Raw genomic sequence first — 22,168 nt, 5'->3', positions numbered from 1 at the left:
GTCTGCTAACCAATTCTCCACCCACACCAATACCTTACCCCCAATACCGTGTGCTATAAGTTTGCACACTAATCTCCTGTGTGGGACCTTGTCAAAAGCCTTTTGAAAATCCAAATATACCACATCCACTGGTTCTCCCCTATCCACTCTACTAGTTACATCCTCAAAAAATTCTATGAGATTCGTCAGACATGATGTTCCTTTCACAAATCCATGCTGACTTTGTCCGATGATTTCACCGCTTTCCAAATGTGCTGTTATCACATCTTTGATAACTGACTCCAGCAGTTTCCCCACCACCGATGTTAGGCTAACCGGTCTATAATTCCCCGGTTTCTCTCTCCCTCCTTTTTTAAAAAGTGGGGTTACATTAGCCACCCTCCAATCCTCAGGAACTAGTCCAGAATCTAACGAGTTTTGAAAAATTATCACTAATGCATCCACTATTTCTTGGGCTACTTCCTTAAGCACTCTAGGACGCAAACCATCTGGCCCTGGGGATTTATCTGCCTTCAATCCCTTCAATTTACCTAACACCACTTCCCTACTAACATGTATTTTGCTCAGTTCCTGCATCTCACTGGACCCTCTGTCCCCTACTATTTCTGGAAGATTATTTATGTCCTCCTTAGTGAAGACAGAACCAAAGTAATTATTCAATTGGTCTGCCATGTCCTTGCTCCCCATAATCAATTCACCTGTTTCTGTCTGTAGGGGACCTACGTTTGTCTTTACCAGTCTTTTCCTTTTTACATATCTATAAAAGCTTTTACAGTCGGTTTTTATGTTCCCTGCCAGTTTTCCCTCATAATCTTTTTTCCCCTTCCTAATTAAGCCCTTTGTCCTCCTCTACTGAACTCTGAATTTCTCCCAGTCCTCAGGTGAGCCATTTTCTCTGGCTAATTTGTATGCTTCTTCTTTGGAATTGATACTATCCCTAATTTCCCTTGTCAGCCACAGGTGCACTACCTTCCTTGATTTATTCTTTCGCCAAACTGGGATGAACAATTGTTGTAGTTCATCCATGCAACCTTTAAATGCTTCCCATTGCATATCCACCATCAATCCTTTAAGTGTCATTTGCCAGTCTATCTTAGCTAATTCACGTCTCATACCTTCAAAGTTACCCCTCTTCAAGTTCAGAACCTTTGTTTCTGAATTAACTATGTCACTCTCCATCTTAATGAAGAATTCCACCATATTATGGTCACTCTTACCCAAGGGGCCTCGCACGACAAGATTACTAACCCTTCCTCATTGCTCAATACCCAGTCTAGATTGGCCTGCTCTCTAGTTGGTTCCTTGACATGTTGGTTCAGAAAACTATCCCGCATACGTTCCAAGGAATCCTCTTCCTCAATACACACCCATGCAATCATCTGTTTGAACTTCTTCCATCTGGCAGACGTTATAAGATTTTCTATGCCCGCACTTCCAGACTGAAAATAGCTTTTTCCCCAGAGCTATAATTGCTCTGAACCGATCGATCAAGCATCATTCATAAATTTGTTATATTGCTACTTTAATACCGGTTTTATGGCTGTCCTGCATCTGAGTTGTGCTTTTGTACTGCTGGACGTTGCTTGTACTGGCTGGTTACTTGGTTTTATTTATTGTTTATTTATTTTATTTGTTGTTTTATGGCATGGAGTACGAGAGTTGCAAACTCATTTTCGCTGTATTGGTGCATGACAAATTGTACTATGCAATGACAATAAAGATATTTCATTTCATTCTGATGCAGACAGTCGGAAAATTTGACGCTGATGGCGATATGAAGCCAAAGGGGGAGGTGATTCAATTTTCATGAAAGACATTGTTAACGTGTGGCACTTTCGCCATGTGAAATGTTACAGGTCACTCGTTACCCTGGAGAAAAATGTCTGATATCAATCATGTTCCCAGAGAGAATGGAGGAAAAAAACACGTTCTGGTCGGTAGAGAGGTCCACAGACAGAGGAGGTTGAACAAAGATGGATTTCGAGAGAACGAAAGCAGATGTAAAGATTTTGTCTGGTTTTTTTTTCCATGCAGCTCTCCACACTGCAGCTGTGGCCTGCAAACCCCAGCACTTGCCTCGGCGCTGAGCTCGTGGACTCATTTTTGGAGACACTGCGGTCGCGGTCTTTGTGTTGTTTGCACAGAGGGAGTTCGACCGTTCTCTGTTCTGTGGGTTAATAGGTTGTACGGTGTTTACTTGTTTTGAGGCTGCCTGCAAGAGGACACATCTGAAGGTTGGATACGTTATGTATACATACTTTGATAATAACTGTATTTTGGACCTCAGTCTCAACTATCTACCAAGATTTGGACATCAGCTGTTTCTGAACACCGGACCTAATCTCAGTGTTCGCCTTGCGTTTCTGCCATAACATCCACTTATTGGAAAGGCCCTGGACGTTCTTCACAGGGGATCAAATGGGAACTCGGAGTTTCAAATCGTGGATTTAGATAGCGAAAGCTCGGCAGTGTCTGGGAGATCCATCCGCTCGGCAGACTGGAGGGGAAAGCGCCCGAACGGTCTCTATATCGGGCGAAAAGTATGTATCACAGGAATGGCCCGTCTGCGGATCGTAGGGAACAGGGAGATGGGAAGGGCCGGGAATGTCCCCGTGTGCCCGGAACTCGCAGGAAAGTTCCCCGCTCGTACCCGCCGCCGCCCCTCCAGACCCTCAGTATCCACTGAGCGCATGCGCGACTTTCCGGCCTAAACGGCGACTCTCGGCGCATGCGCACCCGGTCGGCAGGCGAGCTTTTCTGATTAACAAAGGCTGGGAAATCAATGGCGACGCGCTCAAAATACCGGGGGAAATGCCCGACCGACCGGGTTCCTCCGGCATTTTGTGTGTGTCGCTTGGGTTTCCAGCATCTGCAGATTCTCTCTTGTTTCTGACCGTGCCTGACGCTGGCTCGCTCCCTTCTGCAACATATCTCAAAATCCGTCAGGCGGAGAACAAAGCGGATAACGTAACATAACAAGCTCCCAAAAACAATGTACTCAATACCTGTGTGTCAAAAGCCAGCCCAACACGCTCCCAGATACGAAAAAGACACAGGAGATTCTGCAGATGCTGGAAATCCAGAGCGATACACACAAAATGCCGGAGAAATTCAGCAGATCAGACAGCTGACATTTCGTGCCAAGATTCTGCACCACGCTGCCCGACCTACTGAGTTCCTCCAGCATTTTGCACTTATAAAATATTTTTATTCAGCCAGTCAGCTTCCAGATGTTGCTAATACAAACCAGAGAAAATCTGCAGACGCTGGAAATCAAAGCAATGCGCACAAAATGCTGGAGGAACTCAGCAGGTCAGGCAGCGTCTATGGAAATGATTAAACAGTTAATGTTTCGGGCCGAGGCCCTTCCTCGGGAAATGTTATCAATCGACCTTTTGTTGCCACATACTCCTGGTCTGAAGCCCAAGCCTGCCCCGTGCTGGCCCCTCCTCGTTTTCGTCTATCTACCTAATGACTGTCCATTCCGCTGTCGGACTCCAGCCAGCAGGTGTGTGAGACTCGAGTTTAACAACCCACGATATTCTCCGCTCGTCCGGAGCCTTCAGAAAACGCAGAATATCTGAGACAAAATCAGAATCCGGTTTAATATCACTGGCATGTGTCGTGAAATTTGTCAACTTTTGGGGCAGCATTACAATGGAAAACATTAAAAAAAACAGTAAATCATTTACAGTAAGAATATTTATGTATATTAAACAGTTAAATTAAAAATAGTGCAAAAACAGAAATAATAAAAATGAGGTAGTGTTCATGGGTTCACTGTCCATTTAGGAATCGGATAGCAGAGGGGAAGAAGCTGTTCCTGAACCGCTGAGTGTGGGTCTTCAGGCTTCAGTACCTCCTTCCCGACGGTAACAGTCCTGGGTGAAGGGGGAGGGGTCCTTAATGAATGGGTGCCGCCTTTCTGAGGCACAGTTCCTTGAAGTCCAGTGAGCTCGCCCGTCTGGGAATGTCGGAGATAAAATTCAAGGTAACCACTTCACCCCCACACAAGAGCGGTGACCCGGTGGGAGAGTGAGAGATGAACGACAGGGATAGATTTAAAAGGACTGACATGGTACAGAGAAACGGGCAGGGACCAGCCGGGCTGAGTGGCTTCCCGACTGTATATTGGACCTGTGGCCGGAACAGCAAGCAACTGAAACTCAGGATATGAAACAGAAATTTGTTTGTCACAGATGCACATTATTAAACGTCAGTCTCATTTAAGGCCGGCATTAGCAGAACCCCTCCGATGCTGAATGGCCAGGGTTCAGTCCCGGATGTGTGAGCAGCCACAACAACCACAAAACCTGACATCAACAACCCCTTGGGAATCTGCGACTGGATTCAGTCATCACGATGGTTAAATACTTAACAGATAGCTTATTTGCACGTCCTCCCTTGTGTGAAGTTGCTCGCATTTCAGCAGATGGGACAGTTGCGATGTGACCAAAGTCACCGGAGGCACACTGAAGCTAGTGGATACAGAAGTGTTTTATTCAACAAAATGAGACCCTCTCGGAGGAAGAGGGCTGTTTGACCCAATATAACATGACATTTTTATATGCTGAAGATCAAAGATGACAGCAGAATAATTCTATAGTTACAATGTATCTACAATGCTTCCTGTGAATTACATATAGTTTTCACGCGCCTCTTTCGTTGCACCCACGCTCCAGACACCCAAAATGAATGTTAATCACCATTGCCTGGTTTGCAGTCAACTCCAGGAAAACTATTGTTCAGGGCTGCATTTTAAATTTAATCTACAATCCATGTTTGTTATATATCCTAACCCCAGAATACACCCTAACAGTGGCAATCAAATAAATCTCTTTGCTCACACAGTGGCCTCTCACTGTGATTGCTTTCAGAGGTGGGATAACTGAGTGAATGCCTTCCCACATCCAGAGCAGGTGAATGGCCTCTCCCCTCTGTGAACTCGCTGGTGACTCAGCCGTTGTGATTATCCAATGAAACCCCTTCCACGCTCAGAACAAGTGGTACGACCACTCTCCAGGGTGAACTCTGTGATCCGTCCTGCGGCCAGACAACTCAATGAATCGCTTCCAACAGACAGAACAGGCAAACGGTCCCCGATGCATCTTCAGGCCAGATGACTGAGTGTATCCCCTCCCACACAGAGCAGCCAAATGCCCTCTTTCCCAGTGTGAACTTGCTGGTGTGTCCGCAGGTGAGCTGAGTGAGTGAATCCCTCCCCACACACCGAGCAGATAACCAGTCTCACTGCACTGTGGACTCACTAGTGGGTCTGCAGGTGAGATGTGTCACAATCAGATTATTTATAAAAAGAGATTTTCATTGTCAGTTAGTATACGGACTGTATTTTCTTGGGGGGGTTACCTACTGCATATGCCTTGTCTTTGGACTGTTTACCTTTTATGTCTAATTGTCTTTGGACCAGCTCTGGGTTTTCATGTGTTACAGGTGTCTCATGTAGGATCGTGGGGATTGTTAAACTCTCCTTGTATTTATCACATTTATTCAATTTGGGACAATTTAATTAATTAGCATGCTCCATGGTGTGTTTCAAGGGCGCATGCCTGCCTCTCTTTGTAGGGTCATTTTGCTCCCTTGTCTGGTGAAACTTGGACAGAGTTCCTCTGTGTATTGTCAGTGACTTCAGTTCTTCAAGATTCTGCATTGTTTGTCTGACCTCTTGTTAGTTTTCCTAGTTGAATTTTGTAAGAAGTCTTGAGTTTTGTCTTAGATGCTGAAGCCTCCCTTCCGGCATGTGAGATGCTAGTGACCCTCACAAGATGACACAGTAAATTGTTTCCCACTGTCTGAGCAGCCGAACGCCCTGACTAACCTCGCTAGTCTATCAGCAGCACCGTATTGCCCGCGTGAACCTCTTTGCTCATACGGGACAGGGGTGTGGCCTCTCAGCGTGAATGCGTTTGTGCTTTCCCAGGTGAGACAACTGAGTGAATCGCTTCCCGCATTCGGAGCAGGTGAACGGCCGCTCCCCGGTGTGGACCCGCTGGTGTCTCAGCAGCTGAGACGACAGGATGAACCCCTTCCCGCAGACGGAGCAGATAAACGGCCTCTCCCCCGTGTGGATCCGCTGGTGCGCCTGCAGGTGGGACGACTGGGTGAACGCCTTGCCGCAGTCCGGGCAGGTGAATGGCTTCTCCCCGGAGTGAACCCGCCGGTGCCTCACCACGTGGGAGGAGTGGGTGAACCCCTTCCCGCACACGGGGCAGGTGAATGGCCGCTCCCCGGTGTGAACTCGCTGGTGGGCCTGCAGGTGGGATGACTCGGTGAACCCCTTCCCGCAGTCCGAGCAGGTGAACGGCCTCTCCCCGGTGTGAACCGTCTGGTGGGCCAGTAGGTGAGAGGACCGAGTGAACCCCTTCCCGCAGTCTGAGCAACTGAACGGCCTCTCCCCCGAGTGGACCAGCTGATGCCTCCTCAGGTAGCAGGTATGAGTGAATCCCTTCCCACATTCGGAGCAGGTGAACAGGCTCTCCCCAGAGTGAGCCCTCTGGTGCTTCAGTAGTTCGGACGACTGAGTGAACCCCTTACCGCAGTCGGAGCAGACGAACGGCCTCTCCCCTCTGTGGATCCGCTGGTGCGTCTGCAGGGACGACGACTGGGTGAACGCCTTGCCGCAGTCCGGGCAGCTGAACGGCTTCTCCCCGGAGTGAACGACCTGGTGCCTCATCACGTGGGAGGAGTGGGTGAACCCCTTCCCGCACACCGAGCAGGCGAACGGCCGCTCCCCGGTGTGCACGCGCCGGTGCGCCTGCAGGTGAGACGGCTCGGTGAACCCCTTCCCGCATTCCGAGCAGGTGAACGGCCTCTCCCCGGTGTGGACCGTCTGGTGGGCCAGCAGGTGGGAGGACCGGGTGAATCCCTTCCCGCAGTCGGAGCAGGTGAACAGCCTGGCGTGTGAGCGGGCTCGCTGGAGACTCATCGCGCGGGACGAGCTGGCGGATCCTGTTGACAGTCGAACGGCACCCCTCCCTCGCTCTCTCTCTCTCTCGCGTGAACTCGCTGGCGTGTCAGTAGGATGTAGGAGCGAGTGAATCTCCTCACACCCTCTCACCGCAGTGAATTCTTTTGGAATTATCTTCAGCTAGGACGCGAGAATGAGTCGCTCCCCACAGCCAGAACAGTCCCTATGTCTCAGAGTCTTACTGATTATCCTCAGGCTGGGATGACTGAGTATATGCCCTCCTCCGCACGGAACAGGTGAAGAGCCTCACCCCAGTGTTAACTCACTCCTGTGCTTGAGGTTGGGCTGACAGAGTGAATCGCCTGCCGCACTGAAAGCAGGCGAGTGATCTTTACGTCGTGGAGAGTCGCTGATTTCTCTCTCCCTGCTGTCAATCCTCTGACGATTCAGCGAGTGAGACCTGGTGTGGTGAATCCCTCGCACAGTCAATGCAGTTGAAGAGCTGATCTCCGGTGAACAGATGCCGGAGGGTTCTCAGCACCCCGGCTCCAGTGGACTCTGCTGAGCTAAAGCACAAGACTTTAGACACAAAGCACGTTTCCAGCTGGGACGAGATGCATCGTCTGCTCCAAGGATCAGCACCAGAAATATCGGTGTCACAAAGGGAATAACTGGTCGCTCCTTCATAAGACAAACTCCAGGCTGGTTCACCCAAATCTCTCTCCTTAAGCATCCTCCATAATCAGAGACTGATGGTACTCAAGCGCTGGTGAACTGGTCGATACAGTGGATCTGACGTGCTGGTGTGTTCAAGCTTTGCGTCTACAAATCCTTTGCCTTTTCTACCCTGTAAAAAGATTAACAGAACGAAAAAAAAAATCAATTTCTGAAGGACAGCATTAAAGATGAGATAAGTTTAGTTGCAACGGTGAATCTTGCATAAAACAGCGTTATATCCACGCTTAACCCAAGTCGGAGGCACGACTCCTCACCTTTAACTGAGCACAGTTCAGCCAAACAGGCACAACACCAAATTCTCTGTCTGTATCGGGACGCGTCATTTCTGCCCGTCATCAATCTGCGGCTTGGCTCAACTTGTCTCTCCCCATTAGTACGACTTCACATTCTGGGCACGTCTCACAGCAATACGCAGAGCACATCAGACTACACGGAAGATCCCGGAGTCTGTCTAATTACCCCGACCAATCATCAGATGCTTGCCAGTAGTAAGTTCACTGACCGCAGTGTGAATACGAAGGGGAGATCAGATCTTTGTGATGCAGATTGTTAAAGTGTGGCACTTTTGCAATGTAAAATGTTATATGTCACTTGTTACCTCAGAGAAAGATGTCTGTATGGTCACAAGGTGTGAGCAGAATTATCTGCAGCTTAATGTGAAAAAGACTAAGGAGCTGGTGGTAGACCTGAGGAGAGCTAAGGTACCGGTGACCCCTGTTTCCATCCAGGGGGTCAGTGTGGACATGGTGGAGGATTACAAATACCTGGGGATACGAATTGACAATAAACTGGACTGGTCAAAGAACACTGAGGCTGTCTACAAGAAGGGTCAGAGCCGTCTCTATTTCCTGAGGAGACTGAGGTCCTTTAACATCTGCCGGACGATGCTGAGGATGTTCTACGAGTCTGTGGTGGCCAATGCGATCATGTTTGCTGTTGTGTGCTGGGGCAGCAGGCTGAGGGTAGCAGACACCAACAGAATCAACAAACTCATTCGTAAGGCCAGCGATGTTGTGGGGATGGAACTGGAATCTCTCATGGCGGTGTCTGAAAAGAGGATGCTGTCCAAGTTGCATGCCATCTTGGACAATGTCTCCCATCCACTACATAATGTACTGGTTGGGCACAGGAGTACATTCAGCCAGAGACTCATTCCACCGAGATGCAGCACAGAGCGTCATAGGAAGTCATTCCTGCCTGTGGCCATCAAACTTTACAACTCCTCCCTTGGAGGGTCAGACACCCTGAGCCAATAGGCTGGTCCTGGACTTATTTCATAATTTACTGGCATAATTTACATATTACTATTTAACTATTTATGGTTCTATTACTACTTATTATTTATGGTGCAACTGTAATGAAAACCAATTTCCCCCGGGATCAATAAAGTATGACTATGACTATGTAATAATAATAAGTACTTTATTGATCCTGTGGGAAATTCTTTCATTACAGCAGCATTTAAAAACACACTTAGCAGTGTGCAGACATAACGAATAATAAAGTACTGAATATTAATATACACAATAAAAATTTACCAATGTGCAATAATGTTCAATAATAATGTACAAAATAATAAAACAGACTATTGTACTATGATGTGTGTTCTCCTGTCACTCAGAGATGAACTGTTGTCTATGCTTACTGCATTTGGTAGGAGAGATTTTTTGTAACGATCTTCGTGTCAGTGGAGTTGAGTGAGTCTGTATGAAAGGATGCCCCACTGCTTATTCAGTGGGTCGTGGAGAGAATGTATCAGATTGTCCGTAATGGATAACAGTTTGTTTAGTGACCTCCTCTCCACTACTAACTCAGAAGAGTCCAGGTTGTAGCCAAGGATGGATCCAGCCTTTTTGATGAGTGTATTTAGTCTTCTTGCATCACCATCACCAATGCCGCTCCCCCAACATAAAGCCGTAAAGAAGACTGCACTCGCTACAACAGACTGGTAAAAGATCTCCAACATCCGGCTGCACACATTGAAGGATCTCAGCTTCCTTAGAAAATAGAGTCTGCTCATCCCCTTCTTGTAACCAGCCTAGGTGTCGGTTTTCTAGTCAAGTCTGTTGTCGAGGCGAACCCCCAAGTATTTGTACTCCTCTGCCACCACAACTTCTCCCAGAATGTATACAGGACTTGTCACAGTCCTCTTCCTCTTAAAGTCAATCACCACCTCCCTGGTTTTGGCCACATTTGGGAGCAGGTGACTCCTTCACCAGCCCTCTGAGAATATCAATACAAGCCCACACAGAATGCAGCAAAACCAGTGCACCAATTGAGAGTTGGAGAGCTACAAGGGAGGAGGTGGTGCACAGGTCTGGGACTAAAGATTAAAAGGAGAAAGCATCTCATAATCTTGTAGACCTCTACCCAGTCCCCTCTCATCCTTTGACGCTGCAAAGAGAAAAGTCCCAGCTTTGCTAACCTTGCCTCATAAGACTTGTTTTCCAATCCGGGCAACATCCCGGTAAATCTCCTCTGCACCCTCTCCATAGCTTCCACATCCTTCCTATAATGAGGTGACCAGAACTGAACACAATACTCTAAGTGTGGTCTCACCAGAGATTTGTAGAGTTGCAACATGACCTCTCTACTCTTGAACTCAATCCCCCTATTAATGAAGCCTAGCATCCCATAGGTCTTCTTAACTATCCTATCAACCTGTGCAGCGACCTTGAGGGATGTATGGATTTGAACCCCAAGGTCCCTCTGTTCATCCACACTCTTACGTAACCGACTATTCACCCTGAACTCAGCCTTCTGGTTTGTTCTTCCAAAATGCATCACCTCACACTTACCCGGATTGAGCTCCATTTGTCACTTTTGTACCCAGCTCTGCATCCTGTCTATATCCTCTTGTAACCTTCGACAACCTACAGCTCCATCCACAACTCCTCCAATCTTCGTGTCATCCGCCAACTTACTCACCCATCCTTCCGCCTCTTCATCCAGGTCATTTATAAAAATCACAAAGAGCAGGGGTCCCAGGACAGATCCTTGTGGCACTCCACTAGTCACCGACCTCCAGGCAGAATACTTTCCTTCCACTATCACCCTCTGCTTTCTTCCTGTAAGCCAATTTTTTATCCAAACATCCAAGGTTCTACTGATCCGATGCCTCATGACTTTCTGGATGAGTCTCTCGTGAAAGACCTTGTCAAATGCCTTGCTAAAATCCATGTAGACCACATCTACCACCCTACCCTCATCAATTTCTTTTGTTACCTCTTCAAAAAACGTAATTAGGCTCGTGAGGCACGACCTTCCCTTCACAAAGACATGTTGACTATCCTTGAGTAGACTGTACTTCTCCAAATGCTCATAGATCCTATCCTTAAGAATCCTTTCCAATAGTTTGCAGACCACCGACGTAAGACTCACCGGTCTATAGTTCCCAGGATTCTCCCTATTACCTTTTTTAAACAAGGGAACTACATTTGCCATTCTCCAATCCTCCGGCACCTCCCCTGCAGCCAAAGAGGATTCAAAGATCATAACTACTGCTCCGGCGATCTCTTCTCTCACTTCCCACAGCAACCCGGGGTATAACACGTCCGGCCCTGGGGATTTATCAATCTTGATGTTTTTAAGAAGACCCAACCCTTCTTCCTTAATCTCCACATTGTCCAGCACACAGGCCTGTTCTATTTCGACCTCACCCTGATCAAAGTCCTTTTCACTTGTGAATACTGAAGCAAAGTATTCATTTAGGACCTCCCCAACCTCCTCAGCCTCCAGGCACATGTTGCCTTCTTTATCCTTTGGCGGCCCCACCTTCATTCTTGTCATCCTTCTGTTCTTCACATACGCATAGAACACCTTGGGGTTCTCCTTAATCCTACATGCCAGGGCCTTCTCATGCCCCCTTCGAGCTCTCCCAAGTCATTTATTAAGCTCCTTCCTGGCTACCCTGTATTTCTCATGAGCCCCTCGTGCTTCCTGCTTCTCATATCTAACATATGCTTCCTTCTTCCTCTTGACGAGTTGCCTCATGTGTTTCGTCAGCCACGGTTCCCTTTTCCTATCATTTTGTCCTTGTCTCAGTGGGACAAACCTATCCTAAACCCAGCACAAGTGGTCCCTAAACTTCCTCCACATTACTTCTGTGCTTTCACCCTTGAACATCTGTTTCCAATTTTTCCTCGCTAGTTCCTGCCTCATCCCCTCATAGTTAGCCCTTCCCCAGTTAGGCACTTTCCGATTTTGTCTGTTTTTATCCCTTTCCATAGCTATGCTGAAGCTAAGGGAGTTGTGGTCACTCTCACCAAAATGCTCCCCCACCAAGAGGTCTGCCACCTGACCAGTTCATTCCCCAGAACTAGATCCAGTATGGCCTCTCCTCTCGTCGGCCGGTTCACATACTGTGTCAGGAATCCTTCTTGAACACACCTGACAAATTCAGTCCCATCTATCCCCCTTGCAGTCAGGAGGTGCCAGTCAATATGAGGGAAATTGAAATCACCCATAACTACAACCCTGTATTTCCTGCACCATTCTAAAATCTGCCTGCTTATCTGCTCCTCGGTGTCCCGAGGGCTATTTGGGGGCCTATGGACTACTCCCAGCACAGTGATTGATCCCTTCCTATTTCTGACTTCCACCCACACCGACTCAGTGGACACTCCCTCTGCAGCGTCCTCCCTTTCTATAGCTGTGATACTATCCCTGACCAGTAATGCTACTCTCCCCCACCCCCTTTCTACCTCCCATCCTATTCCTTTTAAAACACCTAAACCCCGGTACCTGCATCAGCCAATCCTGCCCTTCCTCCAGCCAAGTTTCAGCAATGGCCACAACATCGTAGTTTCACGTACTGATCCATTCTCAAAGTTCATCCCCTTTATTCCTAATACTCCTAGCATTGAAATTGACACATTTCAACCCCTGAAACTAGCTACATTTATGTTTTGTCCCCTGCCTGTCCTTCCTCACCAACTCAGAACACATAGCATCATGCCCTTGTCCTTCTACCCTAGTCTCTGCACTCACATTCTGATTCCCACCCCCCACCGCCAAACTAGTTTAAACCCTCCCCAACAGCTCTAGCAAACCTGCCCGCCAGGATATTGGTACTTTTCCAATTCGGGTGCAGCCCGTCCTTTTTGTACAGGTCAGACCTTCCCCAGAAGAGATCCCAATGATCCAGAAATCTGAACCCCTGCCCCCTGCACCAACCCTTCAGCCACACATTCATCTGCCATGACTTCCCGTTCCTACCCTCTCTGTCTCATGGCACAGGCAGCAATCCCGAGATTACCACCCTTGAGGTCCTGCTTTTTAACTTCTTTCCTAACTCCCTATATTCCTTCTTCAGGGCCTCATCCCTACTCCTATCTATGTCATTGGTCCCCACGTGGACCACGACATCTGGTTGATCACCCTCTCTCCTGAGAATACCGAGAACTCAGTAAGAGATATCGCTGACCCTGGCACCAGGGAGGCAACAGACCATCCGGGATTCTCGATCTCTCCCACAGAACCTCTTATCTGTCCCACTAACTATCGAATCCCCTATCGCTACTGTTCTCCTCTTTTCCCTCCTTCCTTTCTGAGCTGAGGGTCCAGTCTCGGTGCCAGAGACGTGACCACTGCAACTTGTCCCTGGTAGGTCATCCACACCAACAGTATACTTATTATTGATGGAAACGGCCACAGGGGTGCTCTGCTCTTTCTGTCTACTCCCCTTCCCTCTCCTGACAGTCACCCAGCTACCTGTCTCCTGACTTTTAGGGGTGTCTATCTCCCTGAAACTCCTCTCTATTTCTGCCTCTGCCTCCCAAATGATCTGAAGTTCATCCAGCTCCAGTTCCCTAACTCGGTTTGACGGGAGCTGCCACTGGATGCACCTTTTACAGGTGTAGTCATCAGGGACGATTGTGCTGTCCCTGACTTCCCACATCCTACAATCAGAGCACTGGACTGCCCTATCCACTGCCTCCATTACCAGCTCCTAAGTTAATCAAATTAATTAAATAAACTTACCCAGCCTTACCTCACTGGGAGCAAGCTCGTCCTCAGCTTCTGCTCACCAAAGCCTCTCAAGTCAAAGCTGCACTCCTTCCCTGTTTGAGTTATCCCTCTTTTTATTTGTTTGAGCTTTTCAATTTTCAATTGCTCAATCAAACTGCTTGGTCACCTGACCTCGACTGCCCAATCAGCTGCTTTCTGCTGAGTCTGAGCTATTCAAATCTTGATCGACCTGATCTCTGAAACTTGGCTACAGGATGGCTGCCATTGGGAGCTGAGTGGCCAAGGATATACGGTGCATCGGAAAGATAGGTTAGCAGGCAGAGGGGGTGCTGTGGCCCTGTGTATAAGAGATAAATGTAAAGCATTAGAAAAGGATGACATAGGATCGGAAGGTGTAGAGTCTCTGTGGGTTGAGTTAAGAAATGGCAAGGGTAAAAGGACCCTAATGGCAGTTGTATACAGGCTTCCAAACAGCAGCCAAATTACAGCAGCAGATAGAAAAATCATGTCAGAAGGGCAATGTCACGATAATCGTTTGAGGATTTTAACATAGAAACATAGAAAACCTACAGCACAATACAGGCCCTTCAGCCCACAAAGTTGTGCCGAACATGTCCCTACCTTAGAAATTACTAGGCTTACCTATAGCCGTCTATTTTTCTAAGCTCCATGTACCTATCCAAAGACTCTTAAAAGACCCTATCGTATCCACCTCCACCACCGTTGCCAGCAGCCCATTCAATGCACGACCACTCTCTGAGTAAAAAACTTACTCCCAACATCTCCTCTGTCCCTACTCCCCAGCACCTTAAACCTGTGTCCTCTTGTGGCAACCATTTCAGCCCTGGGAAAAAGCCTCTGACTATCCACATGATCAATGCCTCTCATCATCTTATACACCTCTATCAGGTCACCTCTCATCTCCGTCACTCCAAGGAGTAAAGGCCGAGTTCACTCAACCTATTCTCATAAGACATGCTCCCCAATCCAGGTAACATCCTTGTAAATCTCCTCTGCACCCTTTCTATGGCTTCCACATTCTTCCTGTAGTGAGGCGACCAGAACTGAGCACAGTACTCCAAGTGGGGTCTGAACAGGGTCCTATATAGCTGCAACATTACCTCTTGGCTCCTAAAAGTGGATTGGGAAAACCAGGCCAGTACTGGACCTCAAGAGAGAGAATTTGTAGAATGTCTAAGGGATGGCTTTTCAGAACAGCTTGTTGTTCAGCCCACTAGGGGATCAGCTGTGCTGGCCTAGGTGTTGTGCAATGATCTGGAGGTGAGAAGAGAGCTGAAGGTTAAGGAACCCTTAAGGAACAGTGATCACAATATGATCAAGTTCACTTTGAAATTTGAGAAGGAACTAAATGCTAATGGAATAAAGGAAATCACAATGGCATGAGAGGGGAACTGGCCAAAGTTGACTGGAAAGGGACACTAGCAGGAAGGACAACAGAGCAGCAATGGCTGGAGTTTCTGCGAAAAATGAGGGAAGTGCAAGATAGATATATTCCATACAAGAAGAAATTTTTGAATGGAAGACGGACACTACGTGGCTGACAAGTGAAGTCAGAGTCAAAGTAAAAGCAAAAGAGAGGGCATACAAGGAAGCCAAAGCTAGTGGGAAGTTAGAGGATTGGGAAGCTTTTAAAAACTTACAGAAGGAAACTAAGAAGGTCATTAGGAAGGAAAAGATGAATTATGAAAGGAAGCTGGAAACTAATATCAAAGAAGATACTAGAAGCTTTTTTTAAGTATATACAGGGTAAAAGAAAGTTGATGGTAGATATAGGACCAATAGAAAATGAAGCTGGAGATATTGTAATGATAGACGCAGAGATGGCAGAGGAATTGAATGCGTATTTTTCATCAGTCTTCACAGTGGAAGACATCTGCAGTTTACTGGACGTTCAAGAGTGTTAGGGAAATGAAGTACGTGCAGTGAAAATTACGACTGAGTTAACTACCAAGGTTTGGTAATCAGCTAATTCTGATCACCAAACCTGATCTCAGTGCAGTGTTCAGTTTGTGATTCAGTTGGTGTAAAACTGCGAACCCACTTGCCCAAAGGAGCCTTCAAGGTTCTTCAGCAACACACACAAACTGCTGGTGGAACTCAGCAGGTCAGGCAGCATCTACTGAAATGCATAAATGAGTGAAACCCTTGGTCGACACTGTTCATCAGGATTGGAAAAGAAGTGTGGGGAAGAAGCCAGGATAAGAAAGTTGGGGGAAGGGGAGGGAGGACAAGCTCGAAGGAGCTAGGTGAAGCCAGGTGGGTGGGAGAGGAGGGATGAAGTAAGAAGCTGGGAGGTGATAGGTGGTGAAGGTGAAGGGCTGGAGAAGAAGGAGCCTGATAGGAGAGGACAGTGGACCGTGGAAGAAAGGGAAGGAGGAGGAACATCAGGAGAGGTGCCCCTTCACTGGTGAGAACTCTACAATTTCTACAGATGTACCATGGAGATAATTCTAACTGCTGCATCACCTTCTGGTATGGAGGGGCCACTGCACAGGATCAGAAAGTTGTAAACTCAGCCAGCTCCATCATGGGCTCCAGCCTCCCCAACATTGAGGACACCTTCAAAAGGCGATGCCTCAAAAAGACAGCATCCATGCCTGTGGACCCCCAGTCACCCAGGACCTGCCCTCTTCTCACTGCTACCACTGAGGAGGAGGTACAAGAGTCTGGAGTCACACACTCAAAAGTTTTAGGAACAGCTCCCCTACCACCAACAATGAATCCTTATAGACTACCTCAGTTTGAATTTTCCTTTTTTTTTGCTCTCTTATTTTATTTATATACTTTATTGTAATTTATAGCTCTTTTTTTTACTATGTATTGCTGCTGCAAAACAAAATACTTCACAACATATGTCAGTGACATTAAACTGTTCAAGAGGGGCAGAAGAGAGGAAACTATAGGCCAGTCAGTCTAACCTCAGAGGTTGGGAAGATGTTGGTGTCGATTATTAAGGATGAGGTCTCAGTGTACTTGAAGTCACATGATAAAATAGGTGGTAGGCATGGTTTCTTCAAGGGAAAATCTTGCCTGACAATTCTGCTGGAATTCTTTGAAGAAGTAACAATCAGGATAAACAAAAGAAAACTGGTTGATGTTGTGTACTTGGATTTTCGAAGGCCTTTGACAAGGTGCCACACATGAGACTGCTTAACAAGCTACTAAGCCCATGGTATTACAGGAAAGATTGTAGTAAGGATAAGGCAGTGGCTGATTGGCAGGAGGCAAAGAGTGGGAATAAAGGTAGTATTTTCTGGTTGGCTGCCGGGGACTATTGGTGTTCCACAGGGGTCTGCGTTCAGATCGATTCTTTTAACATTATATGTCAATGATTTGATGATGGAATTGATGGTTTTGTTGCAAAGTTTGCAGACGATATGAAAATAGGTGGAGGGGTAGGTAGTTCTGAGGAAGTAGAGAAGCTACAGGATTAGGAGAATGGACAAAGAAATGGCAGATTGAAAACAGTGTTGGGAAGTGTATGGTCATGCATTTTGGTAGAAGAAATGAAAGAGTTGACTATTTTCTAAATGGACAGAAAATACAAAAGTCTAAGGCGCAAAGGAATTTGGAATTTGTGCAGGATTCCCAAAGGTTAATTTACAGGTTAAGTCTTTTCAACAGAACTGGAATGTAAACGCAAGGGTGTAATGTTGAAACTTTACAAAGCACTGGCGAGGCCTCACTTGGAGTATTGTGAGCTGGTCCGGGCAACTGATCTTAGAAAGGATGTTCTGAAACTGGAGAGGGTTCAAAGGAGGTTCACAGAAATGATTCTGGGATTTAAAGGCTTGTCATATAGAGAGCATCTAATTGCTCTGGTCCTGTATTCACTGGAATTCAGAAGAATGAGGGGTGCCCTCAATGAAACCTATCGAATGGTGAAAGGCCTCGATAGAGTGGATGTGGAGAGGATGTTCTCTGTGGTGGGAGAGTCTAAGACCGGGGACACAACCTCAGAATAGACGGGTGTCCTTTCAGAAGGGAGATGCAGAAGAATTCCTTCAGTCAAAAGGTGGTGAATCTGTGGAATTCTTTGCCACAGGCCGCTGTGGCGGCAAAGTCTTTATGTATATTTAAGGCAGAGGTTGACAGATTCTTGATTGTTCAGGCCATGAAGGGATACGGGGAGAAGCCAGGAGAGCGGGGCTGAGAGGAAAGTTGGATCAGCCATGATGAAATGGTAGTGCAGACTCGATGGGCCAAATGGCCTAATTCTGCTCCTATACCTTCTGGTCTAAAACTGATTATGATTCTGACACCGATGAGACCGTTGCAGATTGGGGGACTGCTTTGTCAAGTACCTTTACCTCACCCACAAAAAGCAAGATCTACCAGTGACCAACCATTTTAATTCCTATCCCCGCTCCCATTCCAACATGACAGTCCACTCTCTCCTAATGCTACTATGAGGCCTCTCTCTGGATGGAGGAGCAACCGCTCATATTCTGATGGAACGAACGTCGACTTCTCCAAGGTCCACTGACTATTCCCCCTCACTTAACCCTCTTCGACAATTCCCCACTCTGGCCCGTGGCCACTTCTCTTCTTCTCTCCTTCCTATCACCTGCCTCTGGTTCCTCTCCTCCTCCAATGGTCCACTCTTCTCTCCTATCAGATTCCTTCTTCTCCAACCCTTTACCTTTTCCGCCTATCGCCTCCCAACTCACCTATTACATGGCACCACAGACAAAATGCTGGAGGAACTCAGCAGGTCAGGCAGCATCTGTGGAAATGAACAAACAGTCGACGTTTCGGGATTCTTCATGACTCACCCATCACTTTCTAGTTTCTACTTCTCCTGCTCCGCCACCTTCTTACTGTGGCTTTTTCCCCCTTCCTTTCCAGTCCTGAAGGGTCTCGTCCCAAAACGTCGACTGCTTACTCATTTCCATACACACTTCCTCACCTGCTGAGTTTCTCCAGTGTTTTGTGTGTGTGTGTGTGTATTGCTCTGGATTTCCAGCACCTGCAGAGTCTCTTGTGTTAGAAGTTCTCCATTCTCCAAGAGGACCACAACCTTGTTGAAGGTTTGGAGGCTTGCTTGCCTCAACAACCCGGAGAGCCGTTGGCTGGAGTCCAGGCTTTAGCTCTTGGTAGGGTCACCCATGCTAAACAGGTCAAAGGGTAGAGGCCAGACCAAGAGTGGTCCACCAGGTTCGGGGGTTCGGCTCAGGGCTAACAACCCTGACTGGCAAAACAAAACTGTTACGGAAACGACAACGAAGAATCCTTCTACATCTGAGTGTGACGGTATTCCTGAGTCTCCACCCGGGATTTGTGTGACTGACAGTAGTGGATACCGAGGGGAAGCTTCGATGAAGGAACCTCATGTTGGGCAGGCTGCAGCACGGGGTGCAAGATGCTCTTCGTCTCCATTTCGCCGATTAAAGCGACAAGGGAGATTGAAACACAGAAGGCGAATGCAGACGCTCGGAGATCGTTTGGGTGCTTCAGCGCTCTACAGTCTCCGAGGGGATCCCGTGAGACAGGGCAGCATACGCAAACCTTGTGGTGGGCGGACTGCGAGATGGGGCGCGAGCAGATGTTTGACTCCATTTCGCCAATTAAAGTGACGGGGGAGAGTGAAGCATCGAGGCGATGCAGAGGGTGAACGCCAGCTACCGGACAGGGGAGAGCTTGCTGCCGTGCCCGGAGAGTGTTCCCCAGGTTTTCTACGTTTTGGATGTGGACTTGTACTGTAGACTTTTTTTTTCCAGTCTTAAACGTTCTTTATATTCTGCATTTTTTCACCCAAGCTTTCTTGTTTTTTTGTGGGGTAGGGGGATTTGGGGGTCGATGTGCCTGTTCCATATTTTTTTTTGTGTGGGAGGAGGAATCTTGTATTTGAAATGCCTGTTGCGCTTTTGTTCGGGTTTTTGTGCGTGGAGGAGGGTGGATTTTTGGGGTTGATGATCGTGCTGCCTTTCTTTTCTTTCTTGGTTTCATGGCTACCCGGAGAAGAATTTCAGAGTTGTATACTTTAATAAATGAAACTTTGAACCTGTTTTGGAAGCCCCGGACACCGCCAGATATGGAGGGACCTTCACTGCTGCCCTAAACACTACCGGCGTAACCGGCAGACAGTCAGAAGTTCTCCATCCGGGATTAGATCGGAATTGTATCTTTACTCCGAGTTCCAAATCCTTGCACTTAGATACCTGAAGCTCGACAGTGTTTGGGAGATCCCTCCGCCTGTGCTTCCAAAAAACCCCTGCGGAGCTGAGGGGGTCGGGGAGAGCTGGAAGAGTCACTCATGGGTGCCTTTACACCCCCCAAAAATGCCCACAAGCCAGGGAATCGTCTCTCCGCCCCGGACCCAGCACCAGCACTTGGCTCTATCAGTCGAACATTCCCCAGGGCCCGGGTGTGGAATGTAGGGTAGAGCGGGTGGGAAAAGACTGGGTCTAGGGTGTAGGGTAATGGTTGCCTGTCCGGAACTCGCAGCAATTGCCCCCAGTCGGGGTGCGGACGCCGCTCCCGATCTCAAACCCCGACCCAGAGCCCCGCTCCTACCTGCCGCCGATCCTCCGGAGCTTTTTGTTAGCCGAGCGCATGCGCGACTTTCTGGCACAAACTGCTACACTCGGCGCATGCGCGCCTGATCGGCAGCCGGCTCCCCCCCCCCCCCCGCCCCAAAGGCGAGTTCTGAAGCGCCTTAATTTCTAGCTAATGGGGGTTGAAACTGAATTGCATGAAGAGTCTTGGTATGAAACGTTCCTCCAGCAGTTTGTGTGAGTTGCTGTGAAAATGAATTAACCGTGTCTGCCAGCACCGGCTCCCCTCTGCCACTCGCCTCAAATCCGTCAATGTTTAAATGTGGAGAACTTAGCGCTTAATTTAACACAGCAAGATCCAAAATACTATAATTAACAACAGTCACGCAGTGCTTTAATAGTCAAAGCCCAACATACTCACAGGGAAAAAACAAACGAACAAGATAGTCTGCAGATGCTGGAAATCCAGAGCAACACACACACACAATGCAGGAAGACCTGTGTCCGGACGAAGGGTTCCGGCCCGAAACGTCGACTCATCGTTCCCACGAATGCTGCCCGACCTGCTGAGTTCCTCCAGCGTGTCGTGAGTGTTGCAGGAAGAACTCAGCAGGTCGGGCAGCCTCTGTGGAGGCGAATAACGTTTCAGGCCGAGACTTTTCACGATGCTATCTGACCTGGCGAGTTCCTCCAGCATTTTGCAGCGATAATACAACAGTCACCCCCCCCCCCCCCCAGTTTCCAAATGTCGCTGATCCGCCATTCGTTCCCACGTCCTCCCGGTCTAATTCCCCCTTCCGACACTCAGTCGCCAGAAAGCAGTGTCGGAAAGAATCTAAGACTACGTCCACGTTTGAGGTCCTGCTTTTTAATTTCTTTCCTAACTCCCTATATTTCTTCTTCAGGATCTCATCCCTACTCCTATCTACGTCATTGGTCCCCATGTGGATCACAACATCCGGCTGCTCACCCTCTCTCCTGAGAATACCGAGAACTCGATCCGAGGTGTCGCGGACCCTGGCACCAGGGAGGCAACAGACCATCCAGGATCCTCGATCTCTTCCACAGAGCCTCTTATCTGTCCCCCTAACTATCGAATCCCCTATCACTACTGCTCTCCTCTTTTCCCTCCTTCCCTTCTGAGTTGAGGGCCCAGTCTCGGTGCCAGAGACGCAACCACCGCAACTTGTCCCTGGTAGGTCGTCCGCACCAACAGTATCCAAAATGGTATACTTATTATTGGTGGGTACGGCCACAGGAGTGCTCTGCACATTCTGTCTATTCCCCTTCCCTCGCCTGACAGTCACCCAGCTACCTGTCCCCTGACTTTTAGGGGTGACTGTCTCCCTGTAACTCCTGTCTATTACTGCCTCTGCCTCCCGAATGATCCAAAATTCATTCAGCTCCAGTTCCCTAACTCGGTTTGTCAGGAGCTGCAGCTGGATGCACCTTTTGCTGTGTAGTCATCCTACAATCGGAGCACTGGACTGCCCTATCTACTGCCCTCATTAACTACTCCTAAGTTAATTAAATTAATTAAAGAAACTTACCCGGCCTTACTTCACTGCTCGTCCTCCGCCTCTTCTCGCCGAAGATGCCTCAGCCAAAGCCTCAAAGCTCCACTCCTTCACTGGCCCCACTCACTCAATGGCCACTCCACTTGAGCAACCCCCCCTCGCCCTTTTTATTTGTTTAAGTTTTTCAATTTTCGATTGCCCAATCAGCTGCTTTGAGGTAACAAATAAGGTAGCAGCAAATTTCACTTTTGCCCAGTAACAAGCCTTATTACAATTAGTTGTAGCTGTCGTCCCTTTCATCGGTGAAGAGACTATGGCTGTAGGAAATGTTTCCAGGGTGACCCCTCTGTGGGAGTGGAGAAGATGCTGGTGGGGTCACCCGGGGGTCTGTGTGTCTGTATGTGTAGCTATTGTAGTGGCTGTGAGGCTGGTATTGTGGCAGTGAAAAGTCCTGGGGGGAGCCATCATTGCAAATCCCTCTGCAACAGAGTTAGTCAGTC

General features: G+C 48.0%; 1 protein-coding gene across 3 annotated transcripts; it reads right to left on the bottom strand.

Annotated features, from left to right (window-relative positions):
- Positions 1-1,046: 1,046 nt before the first annotated feature.
- On the bottom strand, positions 1,047-20,208 carry LOC134352643 (gastrula zinc finger protein XlCGF8.2DB-like). Of its 3 annotated transcripts, XM_063059975.1 has the most exons (4): positions 20,171-20,188; positions 13,646-13,970; positions 3,006-7,772; positions 1,047-2,524 (listed from the first exon to the last, which is right to left on the bottom strand). In XM_063059975.1, the coding sequence occupies exon 3, from the start codon at positions 6,941-6,943 to the stop codon at positions 5,885-5,887; it is 1,059 nt and encodes a 352-aa protein (XP_062916045.1). In that variant the 5' UTR covers positions 6,944-7,772; positions 13,646-13,970; positions 20,171-20,188; the 3' UTR covers positions 1,047-2,524; positions 3,006-5,884. The 3 variants fall into 3 exon arrangements, with proteins under 3 accessions (XP_062916045.1, XP_062916043.1, XP_062916044.1); XM_063059973.1 differs by lacking the exon at positions 13,646-13,970 and having other exon boundaries at positions 20,171-20,208; XM_063059974.1 differs by lacking the exon at positions 13,646-13,970 and having other exon boundaries at positions 1,047-2,212; positions 20,171-20,208.
- Between the last annotated feature and the right edge of the window lie 1,960 nt (positions 20,209-22,168).

This window comes from Mobula hypostoma, chromosome 10 (genome assembly GCF_963921235.1).
Source record: "Mobula hypostoma chromosome 10, sMobHyp1.1, whole genome shotgun sequence".
Lineage (NCBI taxonomy): Eukaryota > Metazoa > Chordata > Chondrichthyes > Myliobatiformes > Myliobatidae > Mobula > Mobula hypostoma.
This window is presented reverse-complemented; position numbering and strand designations above follow the sequence as displayed.